Source organism: Poromitra crassiceps (assembly GCF_964638095.1).
Source record: "Poromitra crassiceps genome assembly, chromosome: 8".
Lineage (NCBI taxonomy): Eukaryota > Metazoa > Chordata > Actinopteri > Beryciformes > Melamphaidae > Poromitra > Poromitra crassiceps.
The window spans coordinates 11,473,420-11,490,707 of NC_139629.1; the positions used below are offsets into that span (position 1 = coordinate 11,473,420).

General features: G+C 44.0%; 1 protein-coding gene across 1 annotated transcript in view; it reads left to right on the forward strand.

Annotated features, from left to right (window-relative positions):
- The window catches only part of stxbp5l (syntaxin binding protein 5L), a gene marked incomplete at both ends in the record, with an annotated part of 240,189 nt that overhangs the window by 126,434 nt on the left and 96,467 nt on the right, over positions 1–17,288 (forward strand). The window contains 2 exons of the mRNA XM_083641646.1: positions 3,277–3,411; positions 10,208–10,271. Coding sequence (XP_083497772.1) covers positions 3,277–3,411; positions 10,208–10,271 — 199 coding nt within the window. The remainder of the gene's footprint in view (positions 1–3,276; positions 3,412–10,207; positions 10,272–17,288) is intronic.

Sequence of the window (17,288 nt, forward strand, 5' to 3'; positions counted from 1 at the left end):
GAGTCAAAACAACTCCCTGACTTTCCCCCTAATTGCCCTCTGGACCTGAGTATTGTCCCCTTGTTCTGCTCCCTCCTGCCAGACACTTTGATTTGTTCTTCTTTGATATTCCTGTGACATTTCAATTATGCAAATAGGCAGCATGTCATCAGTGCTAATTGTTTCTCTGAAGAGACCTCCTCACTGCTAATTTCACGTGTGGGGAAAGAATCATTATGAATCAGCAGGTTATTATTATGGGCATTTTTGAGAATAATACAAAACATGATTGAGAACACTTATATTTATCTTTTATTATGTTGGAGAATTTGTCACTGCAAAAAAAAAAACTCCATCTAATTCATTTTGTCACTTATTAAAATTGTAATTTTCTAAAGTGTCATTAGATAATTTCACTTCTTTCCAATGCAAATCTATTTGTTTCAAGAATTTTGTAGAATTTTCTTGATAGTAGTGCAGTGATCTTGATTCTGACTTGTTTCAATATATTGACAGTTATTCCCTGAAAGAAGTCGAACTGCATTAGAAACACATTGCGTTATCTCACCTCATTGGCAGAATTCTTTAAGAGAAATTATTTTAAGGCTGAATATGAGACTACGCTGGACGTTTTTTTTGCAGTGCTGAAGAACATCAAGCTGTTCAGTAGAAAAGAAACGGTGAGCATGCGATGCATGTACATTTGGTGCATTATACCTACAGGTAGATGCATTGGCTCAGAGGAAGCTTTTGACAGTAACACTGTAAAAACAGGGAGGTCAAATTATGATCCTCTCCTGCTCTGCCCTCTCCTGCCAGTATGAGTAGTGTCATCTCCCCAGGCCCCTAAATCCTTATTGGATTGCCTGCCCTGCTATTTGTCTCCTATCTAATAATCCTGCCTCTCACTGGGTGGGGCTGAGCTGGGGCGCGACGAGGTAATCAGCGTGGACAGGACTGAATGAGTGTGCTGATCTTTATTCCCTGGATAAGGTGCTTACAGAGATGATGGATGCTAATGCCAGAGCAATTACAGCCTAAGCAGCCTTGTGCCACATCGGCTACCTCGGAAATTATATCGATATGCCGCACGCACCAATGGCACACTCGGCTGCATGGCTTATTTATCGACGTGCTAATGATTTCATCATTAAGATTGCATGATACAGAGGAGTGGTGAGTGTATGAAAGATAGTGGGCCAATTCAAGTCTATTCACCACACCCACTTTTTCTCTCTTCCGCGCTTGTTGTACGCAATTGTATTTGTTCTTCTGGTTCAGCGCTAGTTGGCGCCCAATTTCAAAACAAAACATCACTATGAATGAAGTTTGGCAACATTCAGAAGCTACACTGCGGCCAACTTCGGTTACATGTTCATAGCGCTACTGCTGCGAGGAGCCGATGGCTGTACCCGGTCGGCATTTAACGTTAGTTACAAAAGCACGTCAACAGTGTTTTCTCACTGCCAGTAAGCCTACAGTAGGTTGACAGATACTAGCTAGTCCGACTGGTCACACAGCCAGCACTCTCAGTCCTCGCTGCTCGTTAAATATTTCCAAATAGGCGTTATTCTGATAAACCGGTCACATATTTGGAATGTTGCATTCTCTCCCGAAAGAATATTAAAACTTTAAAACATTTTCTTTTGCTTGAAAACTGATTACGGCAGGCGTCATCTACTTCCGTGTCTAAAACGGAAAGCCGATTACAAAATGACGTCATGCAGAAGCGTCCTTATATGGGCAAATAATAAGGTGAATAGACCACAAGCTGCTCTGTAATGTAAAATCAAACTTGCCTCTATGTTTCAAAAGCAATGAGATTTGAGCTGTTTGTTTTGAGGTGCAGAACGCTCACCATGGCGCTGCTCACAGGCTGTGGGTGCAGCAGATCATTGAGAGAGAGTACATTGAGAATCACAGTAGGCCCTGCTGTAGGAGAGGCAACAGACCAGGTAAGAGAAGTGAATGGAGGCTGATAATGATGTCGTCGGTACAGGGTTCTTGTGCCCACAGGTGTGCTCAAGTCAGCTTTGCTCGTGTCCCAGGTTATATCAAGTCTTAATTCAAGTCCTTATCAAGTCCATGCGTCATTTAGCCTGGTAAACCATCCGGTCACGTGAACTCACATTTGTGACCGTCTGGCCTCCGGCCCGAGGTGGTCATTTTCAGAATCCACAAGGCGGATGGGCCAATCAGGGACCTGCCTCGTAGTTGCCAATCAGGAACGTCGCTGGCAAAACAGCAATGGCTGCCTCCATGGCTCTCCGGCTTGAGTAGTAACATCAACGTTCACTGAGTTTACACAGTCAATAAGTGCATTTTTTGCAGAAATAGAATCAATAACAACAATTAAACAAGAACAGGAGTATGTAACAGCGGGGTCTCTCGGCAGAAAAGACGTTTTCGCCGTTCGACTGGGTCTGATGCTGATTGGCTGAAGGACTGACTACTTCCACCCACTGAAATGACTGGGCACAGCGCCGAGTCCAGACGGATCCACAGAACCAAACAGAATGTGAGTTTCACGGATCCGGAGGCCATGCGTCATTAATGTCAAGTCTCAAGTCTAAATGTAGAACAGCAAGTCAAGTCGGAAACAAATCAAGAGTCAAATATCCATTTAATACCCCCCCCTCCTCACGTCTGGCCAAGTATAAAAGTATGCAGAGTCCTATCCACAATAGTTAGTAGACTAGAGCAACCAATTTCATTTTTCATAAAACTCCGCTAGCCGTCTCTGTTATCATGGCTAGCTAGAAAGCAGCTTTAACCGGCCTAATTGCTTTGCCAAAAAGGGCCTAATTGTATAACTGCCCGTTGGGTTGTGTCCGTTCCATTTCTTCTGTTGTGTCTAATTCTGTTGTCAGTAATTGATTTGAGCCCAGACCAACATATATGTGCATTTTTAGAAGAGAGGAAAAACATTTCTGTCAAACCCTTCGTTAGTAATTTGGAGGAAGGTCTCATTGCAAATATTTTCAATTAAGCCCGCCATCCGCTTATTGTGGTAGACCAAAACTGTAAGTCCACACAATTATCCCAATTATATTATATTACAGTATTGTGGAAATTGATATATTATGGATTATGGATGTAGGTAGGTGAGGGTGTATAATGTTTGGAAACACACACACACACACACACACACACACACACACACACACACACACACACACACACACACACACACACACACACACACACACACACACACACACACACGGACATCACTGTGTGACTGTTCCTCTGGTAACACCGGGTCTATTTCCTCCTTTGTTTGTCGTCCTCCTGCAGGATCACGTTTTGCCACCTTCCCTTCCAGAGTAAATGGCTGTATGTGGGCACGGAACGCGGCAACACACACATCGTCAACATCGAGTCCTTCGTTCTGTCCGGATACGTCATCATGTGGAACAAGGCCATAGAACTGTGAGTGCCTAATGCTCCTAAACTGACACTGACAATGATGATGATGATGATGATGATGATAGTAATGGTGATGATGAAGATGTGTAGATGGCTGTGGAGGATGGTGGATGGAGTTGACAAAGTAACAGACACTAGAAAAATATTCATGTAAACAAGTTGTTTCGTCTCGTATTGAGTCTTAAAATCTTGCTTTCCAACAAGGGAAAGGAATCTGCCAATAGAGTGAGACAATTTCACCTCCCTTCCTCTTCTCCTCTCCAATCCTCTCTCCTCTCCTCTCCTCTCCTCCTTCCTCCTCTCCCCTCCTTGCTTCCTAAGCAGTTTCACCTGTCTGGAGTTTGTCAGCATCTTTTTGGAGTGGAAAACGTGCTGCCTGGAGCGCTTTTTGTGAGGAGAAGCGGATGATAACGTCTCCTGTCAGCTTACGAGCTGCACTTAACCACCTGGTTAACATAACATAACATAATGTTAGCACTTCTAGCAGTACTAACAATGCAGTGTTGTAGAACAAGCAAGGTTTACCAGATGGCAGATATTTACAATACATGTCCAGTATCATCATCATCATCATCATCATCATCATCATCATCATCATCATCATCATCATCATCATCATCATCAAAAGGGAGCAAGTGAGCTCTGTTTGTTTCTTTGTTTGTTTCAATTTTTGTCCCATTGATGATGTCACAATGTCTATGACATCGTCAGTGATGTCATCAGTGACATCATTATTGACCAAAATCATCTTATGACATATCTGATTATGTCATAGATGATTATTGACCATCTTATGCGAGAAGCAGGGCCAGCTCGGCGAGCTGCAGGGCGGGTGAGTAGCGAGCCCGTGCAAGCAAACAAACAAACACTGGCTACAGCACCTTTTGTGCTTTTTGCGAACGCTTCCTATTGCTTTTAACGATAAGGGAAAAAGAAGCTTGAGATAAAGATGGATCACTCCACTTGTATCAAGGTCACTTGATTCATTGATTTTCTTGTTTTGAATTTGTTTTGTTTTGTTTGTTGCTGGAAAGCGATGTTCATGCCGACTGTACCTCCACGATTCCACAGACTTGAAGGGAAAACTGCATCGCATTGCATCAACAAACCTTATCTTATCATATTATGATGTTTGCAGTAGGCCATCAAACTTTTGTACAGTATAACGTCAGGGATTGATATGACCCCGCTAGCCAACAGAACAGAACACTTTATGACTTTGACGCGCACTTTTGTTTATTGTTTTATTATGAAGTATTGACAGCCATTGTGTCAGCGTATGTTGTAGATTGATGACTTATAAAGCAGTAAGTACACAAATATTGCTCGGTCGTGCTGCACGCCTGTTTGTTTTTTCACCTCTCTTCACCCACCTACGCAGCCTCCTTTTAGTGTGAGACTGACAAGTCCCCTGCTGCAGTGTCAGTCACAAGTCGCTCTCGTACTAAAGCCATCTCGTCACCGTGTGACAGCCCAGACTAGAGGGAGCAGTCTCAACACTGATGTGCGCGTGGGAAGAACTGTCTGCCAATCACACTAGATGTTGCAGATGTTGGTGGTTGTGGATCTCACCAAGAAGTTTGATGGTCCTTTGCCACAAAGCTGGCAGTAGGGATTTGGGGTTTCATCCACTGTCTTTTCCTCTCTCTCGAACTGTGTCTATCCATTAACTCATTCACCGCCAAAGACGTCTTTGACGTGTTATCAGAAATAGCCCTCCCCGCCAATGACGTGTTTGACGTGTTTTTGTTTTTATTACTGCAGGGCGTAGTTCAAACACTTCCTCAGCCTGTGACATAGTATCAGGTCCCTAGCATCTAAGACAACACGTGAACAAACACATACCGCAGCTGTTGTTTTGAAATTGAGCAAGAGGAAAAGCAGAAAACGGATAAACGCTTCCTTGTGCACTATGTGCAGACAGGAGAAACGCCATTGAAACGCTGCTCGGCGCGCTGCAGGAGCTGGTCGCTTTCCTGTGTGCCAGCCGGAGAAAACGGGAGAAAGTAATCCAGAGATGCGTTTGATCATCGGAGGAATGAGGAAATGATCGATCAGAGGGCGGTGAGGACGTGTTGAATAGCCGAGGGGAAAACGGGAACGATCAAATAGCAGGGAGGATACAGGGAGACATGGACGAGGACGGGTGGACCAAAACAAAACAAAATAAACACACGAACAGCTAACAAGCCAGAGCGGCAGTCACAGCAGCCCGCTGTCCATTCTCAAGAGCTATTCAGTTGGTTCATGAAATCGCTGGGCTGCGTGCCCTCCAGTGTTGCTCCTGGCCAATCCCGGCGCCACAGGGCGTGGTTATTGCTTATCCTATGTGGGGTTAGAAATCACGCAACGAAGGGGGATCGTGTGTGTGTGTGTGTGTGTGTGTGTGTGTGTGTCTGTCTGTCTGTCTGTCGGTGTGTCTGTCTGTCTGTCTGTCTGTCTGTCTGTCTGTCTGTGTGTCTGTCTGCACACTCACTCACACTGCTGTATTGTTGAATGTAAAAAAAAAAGCACTTCATGTGTATATATATATATATATATATATATATTTTTTTTTTCATTTGTGTCATAACGAATAGTATTTACATGTCTGATGTCAATACAGTTCAAAATAAAAGAATTGAGAGCGAGTTCTGCTTGAGAATGTGTATTTTACAGAAATTGCCTTTTCTCCTGTTTGTCATCTCAGAGAGACCTTTTGGGTGAAAACAGGGTGTATATAAATGGATATAAGTAGAGTACAGAACATGCTAAAAGCTCACTTTTTTTTTCCTGGTGAACCCAGAGACGTACATCTTCATTTTGAGGTATTGCAAATCACTCTGGTGCTAATAGATAATTTACTGTGGGTCTTGAAAGATGACCAACAATTATGAAAATCTTTGGCCTGTGCTAAATATTGGCAGTCCTAAACTGGCCATGAATGAGTTAAAGCAGAAATTGCCCAAATATAATCTTGAAAGTAAAATATTCAAATTCCGTATGCAGTTTTGTTCCCACGATGCAGTGAGGGTTCCTTCGCTCTCCACTGCACCTGAACACACACAAACACATTGGTTGACGTAGCTCACAGAAGGGCTTTCGTCGGTCGACGTGAGGCGTTGACTCCTGTTTTGGCTAAAAGATCAGAAATAAACCAATATATCTTTACTTTTTCTTTACATAGATCATCTAGATGCAGCTACTGTAATTACAAGTTCGGCAATGCTACAGTAGATATTTACTATATTCGGTAGATCTTTTTATGATCCTAATGTACAACCCTAGTTTGCAAAGCGAAAGAACTACAACTTTTTGTATCAAGCTGCATGGCACAGCTCTAGAGAATTGTACTTGAAAAAAACAAATACAAATGACTTCATGTTGTTGAGAATAACATCTTGAGGCGATCACACTTCATGACATGTCGGGTGTTGTGTCTTCATCTCATCCAGTATCAACTGAACGATGAGGCTGTTGATCCAACATGAATTTGCTTTTACGCTAATAACAAGCGTGTGCGGATGCCACATTAATCTCCATATGATTCAAATGCTGACAGGAAGGGATGCACTCAGCCTAGAAACAACAGTTTCCTGCTTGCTTCTTCTCCCAAAGGATGTGGACTCCAGCAGACCTGCACCTCTCCTGTCTCTTCAGGGCATCATCCATCAAACCATTCAGCCTCTCTCTCTCTCTCTCTCTCTCTCTCTCTCTCTCTCTCTCTCTCTCTCTCTCTCTCTCTCTCTCTCTCTCTCTCTCCCTCTCCTCCTCCAGTACAGTAAGTCCTCACATAAACTAGGCAATTTAGCGCCGCGTTTTTTGTTCCTTGTACCCCCGGCGGGTTTCAAACTGCACTAACGATAATGCTCTCGTCTGGGTCTGTCCTCCAGTGGTGCTTCCAGATTTAATGCCTGTGTTATAAAAGAAAGAGAAGCAAGCTGCGGCTTACAAATCAAAATAGAGCTAGAAGAGGGAAACCAAGGCGCAAGGGGCTCTATTCATTACAGAGGCTCCGACTTCACCGTCTTTGAGTCAAAAAGAAACACGTGTAAAATCTGAATCTAAGGGGGAAAACATCACACAAACCTGTCATGTTAACATTCGGGTCGCCCTCCGTGCATTTGAGCCCACTCCTCCTCGTAACGTTAACCTGCTTCCTCCTCTAAACAGATACGTAACGTTAACCTGCTTCCTCCTCTAAACAGATACGTAACGTTAACCTGCTTCCTCCTCTAAACAGATACGTAACGTTAACCTGCTTCCTCCTCTAAACAGATACGTAACGTTAACCTGCTTCCTCCTCTAAACAGATACGTAACGTTAACCTGCTTCCTCCTCTAAACAGATACGTAATGCTCTGCCTGCTTTCCTAATTATTCCATTATTTTCTCATTAAAGCCCAGTTTATCAGGCTAATGTAGGCTTGCTGTTTCTTTGGCAGTGGCCCCGGAGCTCAGAGAGGGAGAGCTGCAGGGAATGGAGGAAACACTTGGCGGTTAATAGAAATGTGTGCCTCCCATCCTCCACTGACACGTTCAGAGGAGGGAAGTGGAGGGATTCAAAGTGGGGAGGTGGGGCACAATGGGAATGAGTGAACGGTGCTGTAATGACTGATCCTAAGCACCACCACCCCACCGCCACCCCATCATCCCACCTGCCACCTCTACAAACCTGCTTCTCTAAGTCTAACCTATCCACCTTATTTCTAGCTGCCATGATGCCTTACGTGAAATATGGGTGCTTCTTCCAGTGTTTCATGTTTTTCTCTCCAAGGTCTCTGGTTTGCTTTGTGAGCTTCTCAAAGCCTGTCTGCTCTCTGAGGGAGTGAAAGGAAAACCTTGTGAGAAGTCAGTAGCTCTCTGCAGTCCACTGTCTCTCCACACAGTGTCTCTCCACACAGTGTCTCTCCACACACTGTCTCTCCACACAGTGTCTCTCCACACACTGTCTCTCCACACAGTGTCTCTCAACACAGTGTCTCTCCACACACTGTCTCTCCACACAGTGTCTCTCCACACAGTGTCTCTCCACACAGTGTCTCTCCACACAGTGTCTCTCCACACAGAGTCTCTCCACACAGTGTCTCTCCACACACTGTCTCTCCACACACTGTCTCTCTCCACACACTGTCTCTCCACACACTGTCTCTCCACACACTGTCTCTCCACACAGTGTCTCTCCACACAGTGTCTCTCCACACAGTGTCTCTCCACACACTGTCTCTCCACACAGTGTACAGGCTTTGTTCCACAAAAGAAAACAGATATCAGCATAATGGCAAGGCTCCGCCTCTTAAATGACTGCACTCTATTGGAAAGTGAGAGAGGGGAAAAAACAGAGAAAAGAAGAAGACATTTTGATGATCTCGTGATGATGCATTATAGCCGTGTGCTGTTAGTGGCACAGTGTGTGTGTGTGTGTGTGTGTGTGTGTGTGTGTGTGTTCATGCGTGCATCATGTGCGCGCATATCAGATTACATTAGAGTCAATCTGTCTACAACACCAAACACTGGCTTTGTTGAGCTGCAGCAAAAGGTCAGGGGTCATAAGTGCATGTGTGTGAAGTGCATTTCTGCTTGCATGCGTGTGTGTGTGTGTGTGTGTTTGTGTGTGCGTGCGTGCGTGCGTGTGCTTGCATGCGTGTGTGTGTGTGTTTGTGCTTGTGTGTGCGTGCGTGCGCGTGTGCTTGCATGTGTGTGTGTGCATGCGTGCGCGTGTGTGTGTGTGTGTGTGTGCGTGCGTGCGCGTGTGTGTGCGTGTGTACACATTTGTTCTGGATTGCTGCTGTAGCAAGATTAGGTCTTGGCATTCCCTCGTGGTGTCTTGCTGTGTAATGCGGATGGTTTGTTGATACCTTGGCTTATTTCGGTTGCTTCCTAATAGGAACCTGTTGCATGTTGCATCATGCATGTTTGCTGTTGTGTTGCACATTTTTATCACCTTCCGGCAGCAAGCATAAAAACATAATTGGGCCCCTTTGAGCCTGATAGCTGTCAGCCACATTCTGCTCGCCCAATGGTAAATGGTAAATGGCCTGCATTTATATAGCGCTTTTATCCAAAGCGCTTTACAATCAGTAGATAGTCTACATTCACCCATTCATACACCGATGGCGGCAGGCTGCCACACAGGGTGCCTACACACCATCGGGAGCAAGGAGGGTTAAGTGTCTTGCCCAAGGACACAACGACAGCAGCTAGGAGGGAGCGGGGATCGAACCGCCAACCCTTGCGTCATTGGCCGACACGCTCTACCTCCTGAGCTAAAGCTGCCCCCAATGCTGAAACATGCTGAAAACAATGCCTGGTTAGCTTGTAGACGCTACACAGCGTGGCGGCTAGCTGTGCTTAATATAGCTACAGTTAAAATACAGTTTGGCTGGTGGGAAAGTGAGAGTGGATTAGGCCTGGCCTGGGTCACGAGGCTTTTTCAATGCAGAAATATGTTAATTAATGTTCATCCCATTTCATACCTCATTTTGTCAGTTCAGCAATTTAGACAGCAGGATCGTGTATCACGATATTCCAATATCACCATATCATCACCACATGATTCCACTGAGAGATCATGCAGTAAATAAAGTAAATGTCACCAAGGCTGTGCGCCTCTGTCTGGGAGACGGTTGCTAACTTTGGTTGATAATGGACAGTATTTATTACCGTGTGCATCTAATCACGGTAACATGGTTTTAATGACAATTACAATTTGAAACTGTATGGTTATCGTAAGGAAATTTACCACGGTTTATCATTAAACTGGTTATCGTTTCATCCCTAGCACTGACTCTCCTCTTCCTTGTCATTCCTCCTGGACACAGATCGACTAAAACTCATCCAGGACCTGTGGTTCATCTGAGCGACAGCCCCAAGGATGAAGGCAAGGTGAGTGGGCACATGAAACAAAGACCAACAAGTCCTCCTCATGGTCTCTCCATCTGCAACATAGAGGCTGTCTCTTTGTCTAAATCTCTCTGTCTCTCTCTCTTTGTCACACACACTCAACTTCTCTTGCTTTCTCTCTAACACCCTCTCTCTCTCTCTCTCTCTCTCTCTCTCTCCCCCCCTCACGATTTGAAATTGAAATAAAAATTACCCCTGTTGACAAGACAAATTGTGTTGCCAAGCATATGACCAATAGACTAGTCAAGCATAGACATTAAGAAATCTAAACAGGATACTGTGCAATAGGAATTCATACAGAATATGTTTCATGTTTGAAATATATACAGTAAAGTATTAATAAGCAGAAGTGTTACAGCCCGGGTAGCAGTTTGGTCTATTCTCTCAGGGTTGGATTTTGGGGGATATTTGGGAAATATTTCCTTAAATTTAAGGTTGTTATCTTCTTGTTATATTTTGGGAACAGAAAATGTATTTCTGTCTCTTTTGCAGAACTTCTAGTCATTGGGTTGTCAGGTTTTTCAGTGTCTTCCCTTTTCAATTTTAAGGTTGCGGTCCCCAAGGCTATATTCCGTTTATTATATTCAAGTAGTATTCAAGTATAGTGTATTCAAGATTTATTTATTTCCCCCCTGATTTGATTTCGCTGTTTCGTGTTTGATAGCACTGACGTTTAGATAGATAGCTTTATTTCTCCCGCAGGAAATTTGTTTTCACAGTCAGTACATGTTTCAAGAACATATTCTGGATTTTAGTGGAGGTCAATGCACTTTACTGTGGCTGTTTGTGTCTATTGGTCTGTGTTGAAACATCTGAGTTGGTTGAGGGAAGCAGACTGTGGGGAGTGCTGGTTGCAGAGAAGGGCTTGATATTTTAAATGACTGCAGCTGCTCTGATTGATTTAAATGCTGCCAGAATTTAGAAGCTCCCGTTTTTAACGTGAGAACACTCCATTCTGCCCAGATCTGTATTGCAAAGTTCAATTGAAATGTCTCTATTGGGCTTTTTTCCCAGTTCTTTGAAGTTGAATACATTATTTGGTCCCATATTGCAAAATCGGGGACAGTGGGCTACTGTGTGATTTTTTGGGGATTTTCTTTTATAGGTTTTGACTGGGATGGTTGTTCCTCCAACTTTTGTTCTGATAGAAAACTAGAGCCCGACCGATATATCGGTTTGCCGATATTATCGGCCGATATTGGCCGATAACCGATATATCGTATCGGCCGATATATTGGCCGATATTGCAGTTTTTTTGTTTTGTTATAGACAGCATGTTGTGTATATTTGATGTGTTTTCTTAACTATTTGTTCTATTTCTTGTGTTTTTGTATTTCTAGTTATTTATAATTATTAAATTCCCAGTTAAGTTTACTGTTTCATTGCATTGATGTCATTTTGGACAATAAAGTTTATTAACACATTCACTGCCAGCCGTTTTTCAAAACTGTAGTTAGCTTCTGCCAGAGGTTCTTTTTGAGGATTCATCTTTCAAGAGCCGAGGATTCGTTTCTGTTAGGATTTTGTGAACACACAATATCTCAAAAGAACTAATAGAATGTGTGCTTTCTCCGTCTAAAAGAGTTAGTTTGTAGAGTTAGTAGTTATGTAAGCATTAGCAGTTGAATACAGCATGGTTTCAGCGTCTGTAAATTTATTCTGAGATAAACGGCTTTTTGTGAAATTCGATAGAACAGTCACTTTAACCATTCATTTTTGGCATCAGTAAGACGTCAGACATCTAAACAATAGTTTTGAACAGTAATTTCCTCCATAACAGCAGGAAACACCCCTTTCCTTCAAACTCCTCCCTCCGTGTGTGTTCTTCTTGGCTGCAGCGAGCGTGTCACAAGCTCGTTGCTGCTGCTGCTGTAACCTCGCGTCACCAGCTCACTGCTTTGCTGCTGCTGTGCCTGTCTGCCTGTCTGCCTGTCGGCCGCTGGGCAAGTCTGGATGGATGGGCTCGCTCGTTTCTTGGGGTTCTGAGAGCTTTGATGAAGCTTTTGCGATTCTGGTCTTATTTATGCTGCGTGTTTCAAAGTGTGTTCCACCCGTAATCTTTTATGCAAATTTGCAAAACCCCACCGCCAGCTCCCAAGCGCGAAAGCGTTTTCGCCAATCCATTTTCATCAGAATGGCTTCCTGACACTGCTTTTTGCTTGCCTTCCTCTAGAATGGAGAGCACTGTCGCCACTTAGTGGGTCGGTGGAATGGGTTGTACACGTTCGGTCGCTCCAATATTTTTATAGGAGACGTGGGGGGCATTGATCCACGTAGCACCGTCAAAAAATTTTTTTTTTTTTTTTTTGACGTCTCAACTCGTCATTGGCAGTGAACCGTTGGAATTTTTTTGACGAGTCAACTCGCCATTGGCAGTGAACGTGTTAATAAGCTGTAAAATATCCTGCCTACATTACATATTTCAATTCATGTCAACTCATGTCTTTGTCAAGTGTTTGATATTCGAGGGATCATTGCAAAAAAATCGTGTAATATAATGTGTGTATATACTGTATACTGTAAGAATATCGGCCGATGGGGGTACGGTGGTGCAGTGGTAAGCGCTGTCGCCTCACAGCTCGAAGGTCCTGGGTTCGATTCCCACCTGGGACGCTGTGAACGCTGAAGGCAAGAGTTTGCATGTTCTCCCCGTGCCTCCCGGGGGTTTCCTTCATATAGGAACCCCTTCACCAAAACATGCAATATCCTGGTTGCTGATGTGGTGCCTCCTCTGGTCGTTAAGGGCACCTGTTCAGAGGGAGGGGAACTCGTTGGAATAGCGTGATCCTCCCACGTGCTATGTCCTACCGGTGAAGCTTCCTTTGTCAGGTGAAAAGAAGCAGCTAGCTAACTGCCCATGTCTCGGAGGAAGCATGATCCCCAGATCGGCAGAGGGTGGAGCAGCAACCAGGATAAATAAATAAAAAATTAGCACTAATGGGGAATACAAATTTGATTTAAAAAAAAAATATCGGCCGATATATCGATATCGGAATTTTTTTACTCCCTAATATCGGCATCGGCATCGGCCTCAAAAATCCAGTATCGGTCGGGCTCTATAGAAAACCCTCTCAGCTTTTCCACACAATTCTTGTAGTGTGGTCCACTCCACTGTAAGCAGTGTTTTTCCAGGGTCAAGCTGTGGTCAGATCGGCAGCTAAAGTAGATGTGGTGGCAGTGGGTGGGGGTGGCAGTGAAAGAGGGGTCATCAAAGGGGACATTGATTTGCCATGGCCTCTCAGCAGGCCGTGCATGTGGGCGCCTCTGGGCCAAAGCAGACTTGAGAAGCTGTCAATAAGCAAAGCAGCAGGGTGGAAGATGGGAGTTTACAGCAGTTGGCTGTCAGCCGCTGTAAACGTGGGGGGTATTTGGCACTTGACCACCATGAAAACCAGAATGTGATCTACTGACTAAGAGCGCATGCAGCTGACAAGTTTGTAACATTTAGATTTTTACTTTGCATTCATTTGAATGAGGTTACAAAAATACTTTGCTACGTGTGCTGCAGCGATGGTTTCAGCTTATGTTCTATTTTTCAAGCGTGCGGCGTGCTGCACGGGAGCAGCCAGGCATGAAGTCAATGCAAGTTGTGTGCAGGGGCAGGGCAGCGCCGGGCAAAACCGAGCAAGGCGTAGACAAAACAGACAAAACAGTTTTTGGTGTGAATGGCAAGGCTCCTGCTGGAAGCTTCTGTGAAGCGCTGCTTCAGAGAAGTCTACGATGTGAACCAGGGCTAAGAATAGTTTTACTTGGACAAACCAAGTGTCACGGGTTTGGTTCTAAAAAGAGATAAGCTCGTGTCTAGGTGAACTGGACCCGCAACACACCACGGCAGAACGAAATAACCACAAGGCTGTCAGGTGGAAAGTTTGGTTTGATTGTCTTACCCGGTATACGGCGCAGGGCGCAGACCGCAGGTCCCTGAGGCAGACAGTTTTTTACGGGACATCCCAAGCCGGGGTGTGGAGGCTAGCTAGACCTAGCTTCCTTTCATTAGTTTAGACGCTAACAGAAAAGTATCTCACACACACTCACACCCATACGTGAAAAGAAAGGAATAAAGACAATAGAGAACAGGAGCAGGAGAGACAACATGTCTTCCTTGTTTGGCGTGGCAGAGAGAGCCCCGCAGCCTATGGCCACGTCATATAGGTACACCCCCTCAAGTCAACTCCTACTTTCCCATGACAGCCTCACCCGACGTCATAAATCACATAACCGGGGTAACCATCAAACATCATACTAACGAACTGTGACACAAGCGATTCAGTTACGAGATGTATCATGAGAGACCATAGAAAATTTGGTCCAAGTCAAATGTTCTTTGGTCATTTTATGAAAAATGTATGAGGAATTCACACCCTTAGGCCCCATGCGGAACTTGGAAGAGGATGTGACTTCAGCACTCTATTGGACTAAATGAGACGAGTTCTTAAAGCCAGATGTTGGGCACAGATGACCCTCCGTTTGTATTGCTGCTCATGCCTCACCCACTTCTTCTATTTATTCCAAACAAACCGCTGTTGCTTTTGCAAACGCATCACTTCCTGCCTGCCAGAGGCATTTTCCCGGGAAAGACCTACCACTGTGTGTTTAAACAATAAATGTCAAAGCTTTCATATGGGTTGAATCACTGTTGTGTTATATAAACTGCTGAGAGAGAATGCATTAGTAATGAAGTGAAGGTGAGTGAGGAGCACCACATCCCCTTGAGGCTGCACTCATGTACGTGTGAGAGGATATTTTTGTGCATCTGTACTGTAGCCTATCATTTGTTTACATGCGTGACTGTAGGCTACTATTTGTTTACATGCGTGACTGTAGGCTACTATTTGTTTACATGCGTGACTGTATGCTACTATTTGTTTACATGCGTGACTGTAAGCTATTTGTTTACATGCGTGACTGTAGTAGGCTACTATTTGTTTACATGCGTGACTGTAGGCTACTATTTGTTTACATGTGTGACTGTTGGCTATCATTTGTTTACATGCGTGACTGTAGGCTACTATTTGTTTACATGCGTGACTGTAGACTACTATTTGTTTACATGCGTGACTGTAGGCTACTATTTGTTTACATGCGTGACTGTAAGCTATTTGTTTACATACATGACTGTAGGCTACTATTTGTTTACATGCGTGACTGTAGGCTACTATTTGTTTACATGCGTGACTGTAGGCTATTGTTGGTTTACATGCGTGACTGTAGGCTATCATTTGTTTACATGTGTGACTGTGGGCTATTTGTTTACATACGTGACTGTAGGCTACTATTTGCTTACATGCGTGACTGTAAGCTATTTGTTTACATACGTGACTGTAGGCTACTATTTGTTTACATGCATGACTGTAGGCTACTATTTGTTTACATGCGTGACTGTAGGCTACTATTTGTTTACATGCGTGACTGTAGGCTATCATTTGTTTACATGTGTGACTGTGGGCTACTATTTGTTTACATGCGTGACTGTAGGCTATCATTTGTTTACATGTGTGACTGTAGGCTATTATTTGTTTACATGCGTGACTGTAGGCTATCATTTGTTTACATGTGTGACTGTGGGCTATCATTTGTTTACATGCGTGACTGTAAGGTACTATTTGTTTACATGTGTGACTGTAGGCTACTATTTGTTTACATGTGGGACTGTAGGCTATTATTTGTTTACATGTGTGACTAGGCTATTATTTGTTTACATGCGTGAATGTAGGCTACTATTTGTTTACGTGTGGGACTGTAGGCTATTATTTGTTTACATGCGTGACTGTATGCTACTATTTGTTTGCATGCGTGACTGTAGCCTATTATTTGTTTACATGCGTGACTGTAGGGTATTATTTGTTTACATGTGTGACTGTAGGCTATTATTTGTTTACATGCGTGACTGTAGCCTATTATTTGTTTACATGCGTGACTGTAGGGTATTAGTTGTTTACATGCGTGACTGTAGTGTAGGGTATTATTTGTTTGCATGCGTGACTGTAGCCTATTATTTGTTTACATGCGTGACTGTAGGGTATTAGTTGTTTACATGCGTGACTGTAGGGTATTATTTGTTTACATGCGTGACTGTAGGGTATTAGTTGTTTACATGCGTGACTGTAGGGTATTAGTTGTTTACATGCGTGACTGTAGGGTATTATTTGTTTACATGCGTGACTGTAGGGTATTAGTTGTTTACATGCGTGACTGTAGGGTATTAGTTGTTTACATGCGTGACTGTAGGGTATTATTTGTTTACATGCGTGACTGTAGCCTATTATTTGTTTACATGCGTGACTGTAGGGTATTATTTGTTTACATGCGTGACTGTAGGGTATTATTTGTTTGCATGCGTGACTGTAGGGTATTAGTTGTTTACATGCGTGACTGTAGGGTATTAGTTGTTTACATGCGTGACTGTATGCTACTTGTTTACATGCATGACGGGTGGTGCTGCTCGTGTAAGGCTTGAGAGTGGCAGAGTGTACAGTATGGTTGTTGTTTCCACTCCACCTGCTCTCCATTTCACAACTTGTGACCTGTGATGCCACACAGCCTTTCTCTCGGCAGGAGATCAGTCTCACCCTCTGTGCTGTGTCACTCACTGTACTCACTGTCTCACCCTTTGTGCTGTGTCACTCACTGTACTGTCTCACCCTTTGTGCTGTGTCACTCACTGTACTGTCTCACCCTTTGTGCTGTCTCACTCACTGTACTGTCTCACCCTTTGTGCTGTGTCACTCACTGTACTGTCTCACCCTTTGTGCTGTCTCACTCACTGTACTGTCTCACCCTCTGTGCTGTCTCACTCACTGTACTGTCTCACCCTCTGTGCTGTCTCACTCACTGTACTGTCTCACTCACTGTACTGTCTCACCCTCTGTGCTGTCTCACCCTTTGTGCTGTCTCACCCTCTGTGCTGTCTCACCCTCTGTGCTGTCTGTCTCACTCACTGTACTGTCTCACCCTCTGTGCTGTCTGTCTCACTCACTGTACTGTCTCACCCTCTGTGCT